Source organism: Cricetulus griseus, chromosome 2, assembly GCF_003668045.3.
Source record: "Cricetulus griseus strain 17A/GY chromosome 2, alternate assembly CriGri-PICRH-1.0, whole genome shotgun sequence".
Classification (NCBI taxonomy): Eukaryota; Metazoa; Chordata; class Mammalia; order Rodentia; family Cricetidae; genus Cricetulus; species Cricetulus griseus.
The window spans coordinates 227,963,874-227,981,766 of NC_048595.1; the positions used below are offsets into that span (position 1 = coordinate 227,963,874).

Here is a 17,893-nt window from a genome sequence, read left to right on the forward strand (position 1 = left end):
CATAGAAAAAAAGGACATACAACACCAAAAGAAAGAACAATTCAAACAGACCTATTTGGAATTAAAATATGTCTTCTTTACTGATAGGTGCCTTTATGCAACAGATAGAAGATCCTATAAATATCTACAATAGCACAAAATGCAGATAAGTGACTGCTAGGTGCCCATTCCCAGTTGGTGCACCTACAAGTTCATCCATATGTCTAAGTCTCATGAACAACTATAGAACAGGGTCCAGAAGGGTTGTAAATGTCATTTCATTAGGATACTGACTGCTAGACAGAGTCCTCTAGACACAGCAGGAGTGCTGCTCCCAAAAAATCTCAACAATATGGTGACCCAAACAGGATTGGCATGGTGATACCACCAGTCGATTGGACAAATACCACAAGGTCTTGCTTCTAGATGAAACACTACAAGCAATTAATGATGGCTGATAGAAGGACAATTAGTGTCCTCCAAGGTTAAGTCTCTTGATAGGTTATCAAATCCCAAATTTTCATTCACAAATATATGTGCAAAATGGACTTAATGGGATTTTCCCCCACCCTCTTTCTCCCTCTTATAGGTGTGTGCATCCTGATAATAGCTAAAGAAGTTATGAATTTGAGAGGGAGAGGAGAACACATGTAGAAAATAATGCCAATACAGTACTCATGTATGAAATACTCAAAAACAAATAAAATTATTCTTTCCTAAATTATTCTTAATATTATTTCCATCTGTTATCTGTCACAAATATGAGAAGTACAGAAGTACAAATGGTAGTAATGTGGTTAATATGTATTGGTTCTCATAGTGTATAAATATTTCTATGTGAACATATTATATATAATAATATTTATAGAATATAAATATGTATATATGAAAGAGAGACTCAAAGCATCTTGAAAACTGGTATACCAATAATCCTAATGCAGTTTGAAATATTTAAAACTGATGTCTAGAGTTTTAAAATTGATTGATTTGTCATGAAATCTGTATGAGCCATGGAATTATTTTTAAAGCTGCCCTTATTCTTCTGAAATCTCTTTTTTCACCAACCAAGGTTTAAAATCCCCTTATGATGTATTTCAAATTCTTACCAGTACCTACTAACAAGAAGAGAGGAATCCATGAAACCCTGGGTGCCACAGAACCACTAAGTACTCCCATGCTATTTTTATCCAGATAGAAATGGTGACTTATCCTTACTAATATCTTAATGTTTCTTTTTCTTTGGGCTATATCAGAGGAGTGAAGTATTCTGTGAGTCATGGACATAAGTAAGCTGTCAGTCCTTCCTTATGAGTCATATTCTGTTAGCCGCCATTCATATCCATCAAAGGACCTTACTGCTAAAAGCAGGCATCACATCTTGAATTCTGTGGACAGTAATGTAAACATAAATTCAAATGTAGCCATAATCTTAGAATGGTCAATGTTGGCTCCTCATAGCAGTAGAATACAGATATTATTGATATTATCTATCTCCATTAGATTTATTGTGGAAAAGAAAAACATTTCAAGTACTTAATGTTGAGTGATTACGCTTCTTTTTAGCAAAGGCTAAAAGTTCAGGAAAAATTTCACATCTAATGTGTATATAGTTTTGTATTTTCTAACATACAAGAATCACATTTCCCCCGATGGCTAGTCAATAGAAATTGCCTAATGTGGCCTTCTTTATTGGGTACCTTTGAGGGTCTAAGGTTGGTACTTAAGTTATTAGCAAACCAGAGTTAATATTTTTCTGGATTTGATCATAACTAGAGTTTTCTGTTACTTGTTATGTGCATGCCTATGTTTTGACTCATTCTTATTTCTATCCCATGAGTTGTTTATTTTGGAGGAGGGGTAGGAGAGAGGCAAAGAAAGAGAACCCCAGAAGCAGCAAGGAATCTTCTGTATAATCACTCTTTGTGTATTTGCAACAGCTACCAAGGCAGCTTAAGCAACAATGATGCTTGTGCAGGAAGACAGTGTCCACTACTGATGAAAATGAGATTTTTAAATGCAAATTTAAATAAACTTATATGTATATTATACGTATCAGAGTGATGTGTTTTGATTTTATGGAAATTAATATAACATTAAATACAATTGCCTACCCTAAATGTTATGCTATAGTTTGAATAGGAAATAACCCCCACAGGGAACACGTTAGATTCTGGCACCTTAGCTGACTTCACTATGTTGGGAGTTTCAGAAGAGAATGCCTAACTGGTGAAAGTAGGTTACTGAGAGTAGTAAGACCTTGGAGTATTTGTGGGTATCTGTCCCTCACATGTTCTGTCTGTCTTCTTGTCCAACACATGTGAAGAAATTCCTCTACTATGTTCTCCCATACCATGATGTTTTCCCAAGTGTTTGGAATCAATTAGTCATTGACAAAACCCATTTAGACCATGAGTAAAATAAATAACACTTACCTTTAAATGTTCTGTCAGGTATTTTGATGACAAAAATAAATAATGTATCTCAATAACCATATTTTACTATGTGTGTGATGTGCTTCTTGGGTATGTGCATTTGCAAATGTCTGTGTACACACAGGAGTGAGGGTAGAGGGCAGTGGTTGACACTGTGTGTCTATCTTGATCTCTCTTCATCTTAGATATTGAAGCAAGATTACTTACTTGATTCCAGAGTTCTCCAATTAAGCTAGTCTTGCTAGCCATCATTCTCTGGGGATTCTTTATCTCTGAATACCAGAAGGCCCCACGCCCAGGCATCATAGGCAGTCCATCATACCCACCCCAGATTTCTATGAGCACTGAAGATCTGAGTTCACCTCTTTACCCTTTCACAGCAAGTGATTTTTACCACTGAACTGTTTTCCTAGCTCCACTAATGATGTTTTAATAGCAAAAATATTTAATGTTTATATTATCTAAATATATGCACATTTGAAAATATTGTTATAAAATAGTTTCTTATCCATGATCTAATGGAAGCAGTAATAGATACCTCTATACTATAATACTGCATTTATTCCATAAGTATTCTCTTTCCACAAAGCCTCATCAATAAATCTGATACTAATCTACATAATAATATTTAGCTCCACAGCTGAGAAAAACATAAAAGTCATGTGGTCTCATCTCTTGTTAAAAAAAACAATTGCTTAACATTGCTTTTAATTAGACTTTGGGTTTCTCTAGGTTGGCTGATCCTTCATATCTTGATCCAGAAAAGGAGTAGGAGGGTAAGTAGTTCAGTAATAGATTATCCACCACCTACCATGTCCTGAGAGCCTTTAGTTTCTACCCTCATTACAAGATAAAAATAAAAATAAACACAAAGGGTGGAGATGATGTTACAATGCTTTTAAATTAAGCGAAACTAAAGCAGAATAGTTAAAAAGTTTGAGTCTCTTCTGAAGAACTCAGGACACTTATAGTATGCTTTCAGAAAAGAGATGATATCAATTATAATTCTTACAGAATCATCACTGAAACTTCAAGGGTTACATTGAACAACAACAGAAAGCATGTCTGTCTTTCTCAACTGTAGCATGAATAATAAAAACCCAGAGACAGATGTTGGTGTTCAAGCTGAAGATCAGAGAAGCAAAGCAGCCAAGCTACTAAAGAGTTATTACCTCTACCAAGGCTAGGGCTATCCTGTCCTCAATGTGGCTGGAGACTAATTGCCACTTCTGAGACCCTGCTCCTTTCTTATATACCTCTATAGTGCTGGGATTAAATGTGTGCACCACCACTGCCTCTATGGCTGTGACTAGTTTTGCATTCTGATATTCAGGCAAGGTTTTTTAGATTATCAAAAAAATCTCACCACACTCAATAACCTGTGCTGAATAAACCAAGACTCAGCACCCTGGTTCCTAACTGCCTAGCTGCTCTCAAACATGAACACTACCTTCACCCATCCACAGTGTGGTTCATGATGGAACTCATGTGCCACTCCGTGTGCTTCAATAGAATCTGTAACACTATGTTGTCCACTGAGGTGAGGGAAATACCAATCCATGGAAAATGTTGCGAATCCAGTTTTGTACCACAGCTTCAGAGCAATGTCGTTCCATTCTTAGTCAACAGAAAACATTGGTATATGGTAAGGGAGGCTGCACTAAGTATACAGCAAGGTACCTATGGACTCACTGTGCCAGTGCCTGGGGACAGGGGTTTTCTCCAGTCTGTCAGTGGTCCAAATATAGTCCAGTTTCCAGAGAACTGGGGTGGGTGTTATTTCTTCCACTGAAGTGCCAGACATGGAACCAAACTTGCCTATCAACCAATCACTGGTTCTCTTGCTGGAGTTCATTTAATACACCCTCCATTTTCTTCAGTTCTTGCCTGTATTCTCCTGGGTGACACAGAAATGAATTCAGTTTATTCTTCTACCAGAGTTACTTGCTCTTATGCTTGCAAACTGATTCATCACCTATCTCCACACTTTCATTGTGTTGAAAGTACTTATCTGTGCAATAACCTGCTCTAAGGACTCCAACATGTTCATTTCTTTCTCTTTTCCTAACTAATCAAAATCTGTAATTTTAGTAATGTAGGGAACAGAATTTTGCTCAATCATCCATCCCTTCCCCCTGATTTCCTGCTTGGAAAGCACTATTTATGTTTAAATGGCATCCTTTCTATCCAAATCTTTGATAATTAGCTCTCTTTTGTTAACTGTTCCAAAAGACAAGTTATCCATCTGAAAATGAAGGATTCAATTATGTTTTGATTCCCAGCTTTGAAATAAGCATTGCAAATACTTACAAGCTAGACAGTTGCTTTCTATGTTGGGAGACAAGTATAATGGATCCCACCAACCAGACTTAACTCTTAGCAAATGCACAAAGTGAAGCCTAGGGATAGACTGTATGAACCCAGCACTTTTTTGTTGGTAAAATATACAATGAAAAGGTTACCAGGAATTCTGTCCATACAGCATCTAACTTTGCATTTTAGACATGTTTCAGGTTTTACAGAAAATGTAGAATTGCCGTGAAATTTCCCACTTACATCATATTGTTCCCTGATAATAATCATCTCCTTGCTACATATCTATTTCTAAAAAACCAACATTTATATAATAACTTCTAAAATTTGTGTATATTCAAATTCACGTGGTTTTTACCCATTTTTCCATCCTAGGCATAAATCCTGGATACCCTGTGGCATTTAGTTAGGTCTTGTTTGTCTCTTTTCATTTGACATAATTCTTTTTAGTGGTCTTGGGCGTTTTAAGTTAGGATTTGTAGAATGTCATACTATTAGAAGCTACTTGTTTCTTCTCATGATTAGTCTAGGGTTTTACATAATGTGGAAAAAGCAGCAGAGACAAATTTCCATTTTATCAAATTATAGCAAGCATCTTACCAACATGATCTATGGTGCTTCTCTTGACTGTCTGAAGGAAGGATTATGTTGTTTCCAGTTTTACTAATTGTAAAAAATTAATATGCAGACACATTTAAAGAGTGTAACTTCATGTTACCTTTCTGTGATGGTTAAGGATCTACATAATGTATTTAGTATTACCTACATAAGGTATTTGGTGTTTCTCCTTCATAATAATTAATTCAATAATCTGTCTTATTGGTAGTTTATGTTATAATTCAATTGTATGCCATTGGTTTTATTGCTATAAGTGATATTATTTTAGTTGTCAGAAATGCTTTCAGTTAGTTTTTGGTCACTTTGGCATATCCTGTAATAAATACTTGTTTCCTCTTGAGTATTTCATGTACTTTCTGATGTGAGAAAGTATCATAGATATTTCTTAAGTAGTTCTTGCCACAGTTTTAGAATTTAGACATTTCTTCAAGGAGACACAATTTATTTTATTAAAAATATTGTAAACTAAGATTGTTAAGTTAGAGTGTCTGTTGCCAAGAGGCTATCATGGTTTCTAGTATCTCTCATCTGACAGAGGCAGTAATGATATGTGTAAATAATACAATCATACAAATACCCATATAAAATAGTTTTATGAGTGACCATTTGCCTTCCCAGTAATCCAAATGTGTTTGTCCTAGTGTCTCTAACTCTAATTTGTATAGATATATGGAATACTGCAGCCTCATTTACTGCTTGCTTATAAATTATGATTCCATCACTGAAAAATCTGTCTCCCACAATTTACCACCCACTTACTTTATTATTCCAGTCTACATGGATAGAAGTGTGAGACTTGTCACCCTACATTATTTTTGCCTTCAAAGTTTGCATGATAATAACTAAAAGGTACAGCTTGGTTTGAATTCTGGCTATCCCATTAATGGTAAAGTATAAACTTAAAGTTAATTTTCAGAAAATGATCAAAAAAATGTTTCCTTAAGTGATTCTTGTTCCTATTCTGTAGTTATGGGCTTCGAAATGGACTTGGAAAAAGCCCACCTTTTCTGGTTTAGCAAACTATTGAATGAAAGTTTTGTTTGCATTTCTGTGAACTTAGTCACAAGATGATGCACAACCATACTATATATGTTGTGAATATGAGATGCATGTAATTTATTTAGCCGTTGTCTACGGGTTCAATATTGCTTTGCAATTAGGCCCATGCTAGAATATTTCCAACTTTGGGTACAGAGTTCTTCAAGCTATATTTCTATTGTAAGTTATCATGCATTCCTCATAGCCCCAGTAATGTTTGAGGGTGATGCAAACAGGTAGCTTGCATCAGTCCACAAGTGTATTGTTGCCCTATCAACTAAATATTTTTGCAAGAGAAAGTTCCCTGTACATAATCAATATAAGTAAGCCTTGAACACAAGAAAATTGTTGGTCTCTGGTCTACTGTTCCCAGTGAGGCATGTCTACACTGGTACTTTGTGAAAATTATTGCGACATTATAGAATAGGCATACTGTAATTAAGAAGTATTATATCCATTTATGTGTGTATTATAATTTGGTTAAAATTTTTGTTTTGTTTTGTTTTTTGTTTTTATTTTGGTCTCCTTGTTTTTAAGTCAAAAGTTTCCTTCTCCCAGTGGCATTATTATCAAATACAATATGATTTTCATTAACAGTATCACCAAGCCAAAATTCAAAGAAAACATTCCTATAGAAAACATACCCCAATTAAGAAGCCTAAGCCTCAGTGCATGACTCAACCGAACACCAAAATCCTTCTTTGTGGCTTATCTGTTCTTATTCTTTGAGTGAACAAATTATTCCTACTTCCAGAAGTGTTTCCTATCCTCTGTGGATAAAAATTATAGTTACTTTACATCTATGGAGCTCATGTCCTTTGTGACTTGGGAAAAAAAAAAACTTTCTGTACCATATTCAATAAATGTTTGGTAGATGGAATGCTGATGACACCAGAGTACTTAGGTGGCTTAATATACCTTAATGTTATACATCCTAATGGCATTGTTCTAATAACCTCTGAATAGACAGGGCTGAGTGTGCTTCTTCTGATGAGCTCTCCACGAGTTCTGTAGCCACATGGCTCTTGCTTCCCTACATTGTCAGCATTACACAACTACAGCACTTAAATGTTATCCAGTAGTTTCATGAGCTTTAGATCTAAGCTTATCTAGGACATAGTCTCTGCCCTATTTTTCCTCCTTTGGGTTCTTTACCACACTCCAGAATAAGGCACTATTTATAGTGGCAAGCTGATAGAATATATAGATTGATTATTAATCTGAGGTTTGACTGATTTTTTTACTGAATCAAAATAACAAAAAATTGTGCCAGAAAATTAATAAAATATATGTAAAAGGTAAGAAAAAATCATTTTTCTTCTTCATCATTAACCTAGCATCCTCTTAAAAAAAATCTTTGGGGGAAATCATTAACTATTTCAATAAGAGAGGAACATGTTAAGAAATAAACAAAGGATTACTAAGTATTTTAAATTAAGGAAAGCAACATATGGATTGACACAGACAGGTCTCTGATTGCTCAAAGTGCCTGGAAAATACAGCAGAAGCCTTCTGTTCCTTCAAGACACAGTTTCTAAGTGCCGAGTCTTTCATCTCCTTGACAAACTGTCTCAAGAGAGTGTGCGTTAGTCTGCCAGTGCAGAGTTATGAGAAGTGTGGCAGACACCACTCTCACTATCAATGTATTTTCATAGGGACCTAAAGCAGACATTATAGCAGACTTCATTATTTGGGATACAATTTATTTTTAATTCATGATTTATTGTCATATTACCTTAATCATTTTTAAGAAGATTAAAATCAAATCGTGGCAATTCTAGTTTCAGAAACCCAGCTCACTCACTGACTGTATTTCATTTCAGTTGTGCCTGAGGGACACAAAGAATTTTGGAGGAGACCAAAGAAGTGCAGTTGCCAGAGATGATTATTTTAAGATGGGGTTCTTTAATAAAAAATGTTGGTTGAAAGGAGCATTAGCCAAATCAGGCTAATTCAGATAAATGGGTGTTAATCAGAGAGGAAAGAGTCAAAATCTGGCTGAGCCTTCAACAATTCTGAATTGGGAGCAAATGATTCTGTAGCGGGGATTTTCTGCTACTTCCGGTAATGGTTTCCCTTTAATTCAAACTGTTTAGTTAAGAGATGAGATACTTCTTGAAGTCCGTATAAAAAGGATTGTTACATTCAGTTTTCAAACTTATACTCACTCTCATTGGTTGACTATTTTGCGTTTTAGAGTTTTAAATACAGCTCTTCTAACTTTTTAATCCCTCTCATTACTGTTTTCATACTCATAACAACTCTCCCATAAATTCCAATCAAATCCAGCTCTCCTCCTTCCCTGGACCTCATCACACCTTCTCCCACTCCATGTGTGTGTGCGCACGCGTGAATGTATGTGCATGCACATATACATGCACATGTGCAATGTACACAGAAGTAAAGACTTGCTTTGAAACTTTTGGAAAGCTAAAGTAGAACAGTAGCCTTCCTCGGGCCACCCCTTGGGAAAGTCCTGGCCCATTTAAAGGTTAGTTTGTAGTTTCTTGCTGGTTAAGCTGAAGTTGTGTTTTGCCTTTTTGCATTGGGTAGAGTTTTGGTTTATTTGTATAGGAAAGCAAGGCTCTAGAGACTTCTCAACCTAAATTACATTTAAGTTGTTTAACAAATGTGATAAAAATACTAAAACGTATCATCACTTTCTTTCCTGGGCCATATATTCTCAGCTCTGCCTCACTATCCATAGACCTAGTGCTCCTGCATCTGTCTGTTTACTAGTATTCCATATCAGTGGGATCTGTTTACACAATTGATGGAGGTTTATGGGAGCACTGAACTGAATCCATTTGCCTGGATTTGACCTTTCATCTTCCTTCTAACAGTCTTACTGTTGCCTACTGAGTGTCTCAGCCAAGTCGAACTCAAAAGCAATTCTATTAAGTTACTGTTAGAGTACTGATTTTATTTTTCCTGATAAGGGATCCAAATTCATCTTGTCAATTGGGTATAGGGTCTCCTGTTCTACAAAGGGAAACAGCTCAGCTGTTCATATCAGCAGGTATGATGTGTGGGACAATCACTGGAGAAGGGAGAGTGGCTAAGCGGCTTCTCTCAAATGCTCCACAACTATCAGCGGTGTTTGCCTTTCCATCCAACAGACTCACTGAACTCCCCTCTTCCTTTTTTCCTCTCCCTCTCCTCTCTTCCCCTCTCCTTCCACACACACATTCACAATGGCATGCTGTTTAAGCACCTTCTGCTAATGCTCCTGCTCTGGAACAGATGCTCTGTTGGTGATGCAGCAGAAAGCAATCTCTGCCTCCAAGCTACATTGTCAAGCAATAGTCCAGGCATCCCTTTATCCCATTGTCCTTCTCCATTCATATTTATTTATTTTCCTTTTTTATTAGAAAGGAAATTATTTTCATGTCAATCCCAGGTCCCTCTCACTCCCCTCTTCCCCTAACCCCACAACTAACACCCTACCTATCCCATACCCTTTCTGCTCCCCAGGGAGGGTGAGGCCTTGCATAGGGCATCTTCAAAGTCTGTCATATTCTTTGGGATAGAGCCTAGGCCAACCCCCTTGTGTCTAGGCTCAGGGATGATCCCTCCATGTGGAATGGGCTCCCAAAGTCCATTCCTATGCTAGGGATAAGTACTGATCTACTAAAAGAGGCCCCATAGATTTCTAAGGTCTCCTCACTGACACCCACATTCAGGGGGTCTGGACCAGTCCCATGCTGGTTTCCCAGCTATCAGTTTGGGGACCAAGAGCTCTCCCTTGTTCAGATCAGCTGTTTCTGTGGGTTTCACCAGCCTGGTATGGACCCCTTTGCTCATCACTTGTCCTTCTCTGAAACTGGATTCCAGTTCAGTTCAGTGATTAGTTGTGGGTGTCTGCTTCTACTTCCACCAGCTGCTGGATGAGGGTTATCAGGTGGCATATAAGTCAGTCATCAATCTCATTTATCAGGGGAGGGCATTTAAGGTAGCCTCTCCTCTGTTACTGGATTGTTAGTTCGCGTCTTCTTTGTAGACATTTCCCTAGTGCCTGATTTCTCTTTAAACCTATAATGTCTCCATCTGTTATATTATTTCTTATGTTGATCTCTTTTGTTCTTCCCCCAACTCAACCTCCCTGACCTATCATGTCTTCCTCACCCCTCCTCTTCTCCCCTTCTGATTCTACTAGTTCCCTCTCCCCTCCTCCCATGCTTCCAATTTGCTCAGGAGATCTTATCACTTCCCCCTTCTCCAGGGGACCATGGATGTCTCTCCTAGGGTCCTCCTTGTTTACCAGCCTCTCCGGCAGCGTGGACTGCAGGCTGGCAATACTTTACTCATGTCTAAAATCCTCATATTTCTTTTTTTAAAATTCTCATTGCTCTTTTATTTGATCAAGGTATAAAGTAAAGCTAGTGTCTTTTTATTGTAAAAATAAGCTGTTCTCCTTCTAAGATGTCCTTATGAGTAGAATGTCTCCCACATATAATCTATAAAGGCCAGATACTTAATTTTCTCTCTTAACCCACCATCTCTCTATGGTTACCTCCCCAAATAGCATATAGGCATAAGAATTAGACATTTAGACCGCTGTATACTTTTGATTCTGAAACACTATGATATAGAAGGCTGGGGAAATTTAGCTATCACTAAAATGTTTCCTGTACATGCAGGAAGACCTGAGTTTGGACCCATAGTACCTGCATAAAAAGCCAGGCATGTTGATGTACATCTATAACCCCAGTTCTAGGCGAGCTGGGCATGGCAGCAGGAACATTCCTTGAAACTTATTGGCCAAATTGATGAATCCCAGGTTCAGCAAGAAACTCTGCCTTAAGAAAGGGGGCGGGGGATGATGATGGAAGATACCAGACAGCCATGTCTGTTACCATACACACAAAAATCCTCATATTTCTTAAGCATTGAAATTTTATACTTTTACACTGATTGTTTCCTTTTAGTTACTATTTATTTTTCATGGGAAAGGATAGTATTCAGACCTGACATAATTCACTTACTTTCTTTAGTGAACAGAAGCAAAACCAACATAAAGATTGGGCTGCAGCCAAATCTAAAGACATACATAAGCACACCTTACTTAGGCTCTCTGTTTACTTTTACAAACTTTATGCTTCCTACAGCTCCAGGTATCTAATGATGACTCATTATTCTGAGATCACTTACATTTATTCTTTTAATCTGTACTCATCAATTGATGCCTGAATTAAACCCAGGGATCTTTAGCTGTAGTTGCCAGAGAAAAGGCATTTTACCTCATACTCATATTCATTAGTTTCCCAAAGGTAAAAAAACGAAAACAAAAACAAAAACCCAACTTGGTTATTGTACACATTAATTTAAAATATTGAGCTATGTCCACATATTTGCATATATATGCAAATGCCCAGGGCCATGAAGAAGGTGTTCAAATACAACTGAGGAGACTGGTACCGTACCAGGCAGACATTAAAAGGTACACACATATTCCTAGAAGTTAAGAATCTCTGGAATTTTTAAGTTTCATAGTTTTGCAATTTTTTCTTTTCAATTGTATTATATTTTTTCATTGGAAAATTTTAGAAAGAAAATGGTTACCATGTAAAAATATAAACAGGTACAAGAAATGCTAATATCTTTTTCATGTTTGTTTGGTTTTTATTTTAGAAATGTTTTGAATGGTGAGATGACTCAGTGTGTAAGGGTGCTTGGCGTTAAGCCCAATGACAGGTGTTTGGTCTTTGAGACCCACATGATGAAAGGAGGGAAACTGACTCCTGGAAGTTGTCTACTGACCTCCACAAGTGTGCTGGGTCATATGAACAACCAGCAACCCCCCCACATGTAAATAAATGTAATTTAAAGAAAAATAAAGATTTGAAAGTTCCCTATGATGATACATGAGGCAGTTTCAATTTTGATTGTGATCTTTGCATCAAAATGTATTTACCAAGGTATTGGTGTTATTAAAGCCATTTTTTCTTGGTAATAATTTGCATGATACCTCACTCGAAGCATTTATGTCAAACTTGAAATATTGGGTAAGGGCACATAGCAGAATTTACAAGTTTATCAGGTCTTATCAAGCTTTTTTTGAGGTTTTCTCCTAGACCACCCTTCTGTGCCCAGCCCACTGGTCCTTGATATTGTTAGTCAGACAACCACACTGAATTTTATAAAGGGTCAGTTTACCCCACAGGGATTTCCTGTCTACCTGACATAGTGTTCTAAAGACATCTGTGCTTGAAATATATTAAAAGGGAAACTTTGAAACCAGACATCACTTGTGTCCCCTATCTCTGTTTTTTTTTTCCATTTGTTGCTTATAAAGATCAATGTCTACGCTCAGATTAAAAAAAAAACCACTCACTTCTGTTTTGTAGAATAAAATGGGTGAGGCTCTTTATGGAGATAAAAGTTGGAAGCATATGTGGATTCCTCCTCATTCCAGTTAGGATAGCAATCACCAAGGAAATAAGAAACAGCAAATGCTGATGAACTAGCAGTATTGGAGAACTTATGCTGCCTTTGTGAGAATGAGCTTTGAGGTTTTCTTGGGGTTACCACTTTGGGCATTTAGCTGAAGTAAGCAAACAAGAATATGAAACATGTACCTGCAACTGCATGGCATGGTGCCCCTCTATTTATAGACAACCTTAGTTCTCCCAAATGGGCACAAAGTAAAGTGTTGTAACCAGTCTTTGTGGTACTTCGGTCGATACAGCCAACTAGCCCACTTCGTACCAGAGAGGGGGGAGTGTGTATTGAAAAATTGCAGGTAAAGATGCTAAGGAAGAGAGAGAGGCTGGATAGAGTCAGGAGGGAAATCCAGTTAATACTGGATCCCCCCCCCAAAAAAAAAAGATGGAGGAGGATCAGCAATAAAACACTTGGATAACATGGGTGAAGTTCTGGGTTTTCTTCTTAGCAACACACACACACACACACACACACACACACACACACACACACACACACAAATAAAATTGCACATAAAAAGCTTTTAGAGATTTAAATTTCATATGACTTCATCTTTTGACACTGCTCTAAGAATTTTTGATTTTAAAATTTTATCTTTTTATTTCTCTATGTGTATGTATATGACATATGAGTTTGTTGGTGCTGCATGCTTGTGGGGATCAAAGGGAAATTTTCATGAATGCATCCACCTTGAGTTCTTGGGACCAAAACCAGGGGAATCACCTCAGCAGGTATGCTCTGAAAATCTTTGTCTTTTCAAATGTCAGGTCAGATATTTCTGTATTAGGGTAAGTATATTTAGATTTATGCCTCTCACTTTGTGATTCCTGCTAAGCAGTCTCTTTCTTGTTCTTGCTTCTTTTTGAGATAATGCAATCCACAAACATTAAAATTTATAGGTCTTTTTTGCAGTTTCATGGATTTTACAAATGTATAAATTACTATTAAACTAAGAGAGTAAAATGCAGTGTCCCCATCGTCCACTGCATATGTTTGCATCCTTATCATCTTCTACTCAACACCTTCCCTGCACTTTCATCATCTGCTTTGTTCCCCTCAAGTATAAAATAAGTAAAACTACATAGTATGTTGTCTTTGAAGATATTTGATTAGCACACTTATTCTGAAATACATTCATGTTGTAGTTCATTCTCTTGTATTGATTGGGAGTTTTGTATGGAAGTGTTTTATATTAATCCAATTGACAACTAAATGCCAAATAATCAATGAAGCAGGGATCATCTTGGTTCAATGCATTGGCCAAGAATTTTTCTCACTGCATTGTCCAAGAAAGTCAATATTGGAAGCCAGAGCTGATATCAGCAAAAGCTAAAAAGTAATGTTAGTGGCAAACAAACACACATAAACAACGAACCCATTTCTCTCTATGACATTGCCATTCAGCACAGGTTTCCAAAATACCAGCCAGGGAGGGATGAGTTATAAGCATAAAAAAATTTCCATAAATGTATCATCTGAAATCTGAATCTCCCTTTCTTTGGACAAGGGAGCCATTGTAAGTACATCATGAAAGGAACTAGAGGGGTTTGTGTATGAGCTAGAACAACTCAGTCCTAACTTGGTAATTATGGAGCTCTACAGTAAAATTATCACTTGTGAAGTATTTATTTTGGAAAGAACACTCGGTTTCAAAGGTTTATTCTTGCTGTTTGCATCTACCTCTTCAACTCCAGAGACCTCACTTTTAGTGATCCAAGTGATTCATTGAGAATTGTGCAGGCCAATATTAGACATTCTAATATTTCAATATTGAGCACACCGTCTAAGTTACCAAGGCATATTCAACTTAAAAGTAGTTCAGTCTTCTTAGTTTAAAGGACACAGCTTTGAACATGTACCCAAATGCCAACTGGGCATATATATCATGCTGATCCACAGTGCATAGTGGGCAGCAACATGGCATGCTGGGTATCCTTGTTCAGATTGTTTGCCTCCTGATCAGGAAGAATAGACATGTTTGGGGCAAATATGCCAATTTAGCACTATGTATGCATCATCACAGTAGGTCAGCACTTGCTGTGGGTCTCCATTCATTTCTCTCATGACGTCTTCACAGGGAAGCAAAAATTGCTCTAAGTTGCACTTACATCTCATCTCACAACATTTACTATTCACAGCAGAATGACTATATGAATAGTCCGCCTTATTTATTATATATTTATTTATTTATTTATTTATTTTTGACCATGCAGGGACAACTTTGATATTGGGGTTGACCTGTTTTGGGTGAAGGAAGAGATGTCCTTTCTTGGTGGGCCCCGAAGGGATGCCAGCCCCTGTGTTCCTCAAAGACCCGAGAATCAGAGACTGTCCAGTATCAAATGAGCACAGGACCCTGGAAGTCACTTCCAAGCTCTGCACCTCTTGGGTGTTGGTGGCTTAGGGACTGGCAGCTGTGTCCAGGATTCCATGGGGTACACACCCATTGGAACAGGGTCTTGTCACCAACTTCAAGATGTCTTTCTTTTTTGAAGACCCCAAGTCAGCCTCCATTCAGCAGGGTGGTCCCTGGTCCACCTCTCCCAAACATAAAAGGCTCAAGAGTTGAGGTGCCAAAGATGCTCCAAGAGATTTGGAGAGCAGCAGTACCCTAGGGTTTCTGCCACTAGCCTTCAGAGAAACTAAGGGATAACAGGAGGTCAGGCACAGTAAGAACCTCTTAACTAAAGCCCCCCTCAGCTCATGAGGGCAGCAGAGACAAGAGAAGGAAGCATAGGGACTCCAAGGTCTGAGGCACTTCCCCACAAGAGAGTGCAGGTCACACGGACTGGGTCAGCCATGAGAACAGCACGAGGAGTATGGGCTGTGGCCACCATGGGGACCATAGCAGCCTGCAGCCAGGCCTGGCTGGGCTTTGAGTGTCCACTCAATCCTGGATGAGAGCAAGACAACGGTGAATCCAAAGCGCATTGTGGGGCCCTGACATCAGGCCCCTGTAAGCCATGGCTCCAGCCACCAGCACCCACACTGTCCAGCGCAGCCCTTCAGGCCTCCTGGGAGCTCTCAGGGTTGACACGCAGCCAAACTCTCAGAGAATCCCTGTGAGTCCCTGGAGAGTCCAAGTTATGAAGCTGCCACCAGCTCTGCCTAGCTGGATCTGACCTTGGCAGGCGTTTCTGGGTTTCTGTTAGGAAAGGGCTCTGAAGGAACCTCTGGTAACTCGATTTGTTCCTGAGTGATTGCATTCTGCTCTTCCAGGATGGCTTCCTCACCCTCCTGGGTGAAGCTTCCTGCCAGCAGCTCATCGATTTGCTGCTGGTACTCCAATGCTTCCTGGGTCTCTTCCAGGATCCTCTCCATCTCCTCTATGGACATCACCCGGTACATCTTATTCAGACACTCTTTGCCCACCTGAAGCCCCTCCATTGCCTGCGTGAACTCAATGCTCTGAACAGTGGCTTCCAGGCTGCTGATCTGGTTCTCTGTCCAATCAAGCAGCGGCTCCCGGTACCTCTTCTTCTTGAGCAGCAGCTTGGCCCATTCTTTCCTGCCATCCCGCAAGAGCTGCCTGCCCAGAGCCCGCTCCCACGCCAGATGTTGTGTGACTGTCTTCTGGTACTGTCTCAGCTTGTCCTGCTGTTGCTTCAGTTGCAGGATGGCCCTGTCCTGCTCGGTGACCCGGCTCTGCTTCTTGTGGCCAAACAGGTTGCCCATGGCGGCCCGCGCCGGCCAGCAGAGCAGGTCTGCCTTATTTTCAACTCAATAAATTATCCAGCTAATTAGCTAAACATTAATATTGACTAAAGTAGAATTGTAAAATTAGGAAAGAATGGTTTCTAATTTGCTATTGGCTCCACTGTAATTGGATTTTTCAAAATTTTAGTATTTACTCTCGTCATGCTTCGTTGAGGTTTAAATTTTAAAATAACATAAAATAACAACTTAATTCTTCATACTTATAGAGTGGTAAAAGTCACATAAATGTCATAATGGCATGTTTAAGATATTAAAAATAATGCTGAAAGGAAATCACAAAATAGTGGCACAAAAGAATGAGAAATTGTGAAATATTTCAATTAAGCACTGAAAACCAAAACAGGCCTAGCTGACACAGTGAATGAACAATTAAATATTTAAGCATTTTGAAGCCAATTGAATATAAATCCCTTGATCTGTTTGATGCTTGGTTATGTAAGAGCTAGTAAGTTTTCTTAAAATGTTAGTGTTTTTATTTAATTTTGTGGTAAAACATTTTCTAGTCTTCTATTTGAAATGCAGCAGTATCCCATTTCTACATGAGTGTACAACATAAATCTCATTCTGGTGATTTATTCACTGATAGTTTGCTTGTGGTAGCACACTCAAGGGATCAGTTCATATGCAATGCATTGCCTGTCACCATCTCTTACATTCTTAAAAATTACTCTTGTGGTACTTTTATTGGATTAACTGATACTCTTAAGTTTTACATGGGGCCTAAAGCAAGAGATGGAATGCACTTTAAGCTGTGGCTCAAGGAACTCTGGGGATAGATAGTTTGAACAAGAAATGTAGTGGTGCTTGAGTATGGGTGGCATAACATGGCAGAACACCTTCAGAGTTTGAGCTCTGCCTTCTTCTGTCAGCATCTTTACATTGGATAAACAGCTTTCCATGTATACTGGGTCATAGGTACAGTCTGACCACCAACAATGAGACAAGAAGCAAAGTCTGTTTTATTATAATATTTTGTTATGAGTTGGATATTACTGGATTCATTAGTCATTAGCCTAGGTTGTAGTTGAACAATGTATGATATAAAAGGGATAAATATTTGTAACCAGTTTAAGTAGTTCTGGCAGTAAGTCACTCAAATAAGTAACAGATGCTCACTTTCTTCCCTTTGCTCTTCTAGTCATACCTGGGTCCTGTTGATCATTTCTGTGGCCCACTTGCTGGGTCTGATACATAAATGAATCAGAATGAAACATTAGAGTTAGCTAGAATTGAACAGCTACCACGCCCCATTGCCAAGGTGAGGGTAGACTGCCCTCGATAAACTGACAGCTTCTTCTTTTTTTTTTTTTCTAGACAGGGTTTCTCTGTGTAGCTTTGGAGCCTATCCTGGC

General features: G+C 38.4%; 1 protein-coding gene across 1 annotated transcript; it reads right to left on the bottom strand.

The window, feature by feature from the left end:
* Nucleotides 1-15,932: 15,932 nt before the first annotated feature.
* Nucleotides 15,933-16,499, bottom strand: LOC100750796 (charged multivesicular body protein 6-like). Its single transcript, XM_035439069.1, has one exon. It carries the CDS (start codon nt 16,497-16,499, stop codon nt 15,933-15,935), a length of 567 nt encoding a protein of 188 aa, XP_035294960.1.
* Nucleotides 16,500-17,893: the final 1,394 nt, after the last annotated feature.

Coding starts and splice junctions, on each gene's coding strand:
- LOC100750796 (XM_035439069.1), bottom strand. CDS start 16,499: ATGGGCAACCTGTTTGGCCACAAGAAGCAGAGCCGGGTCACCGAGCAG.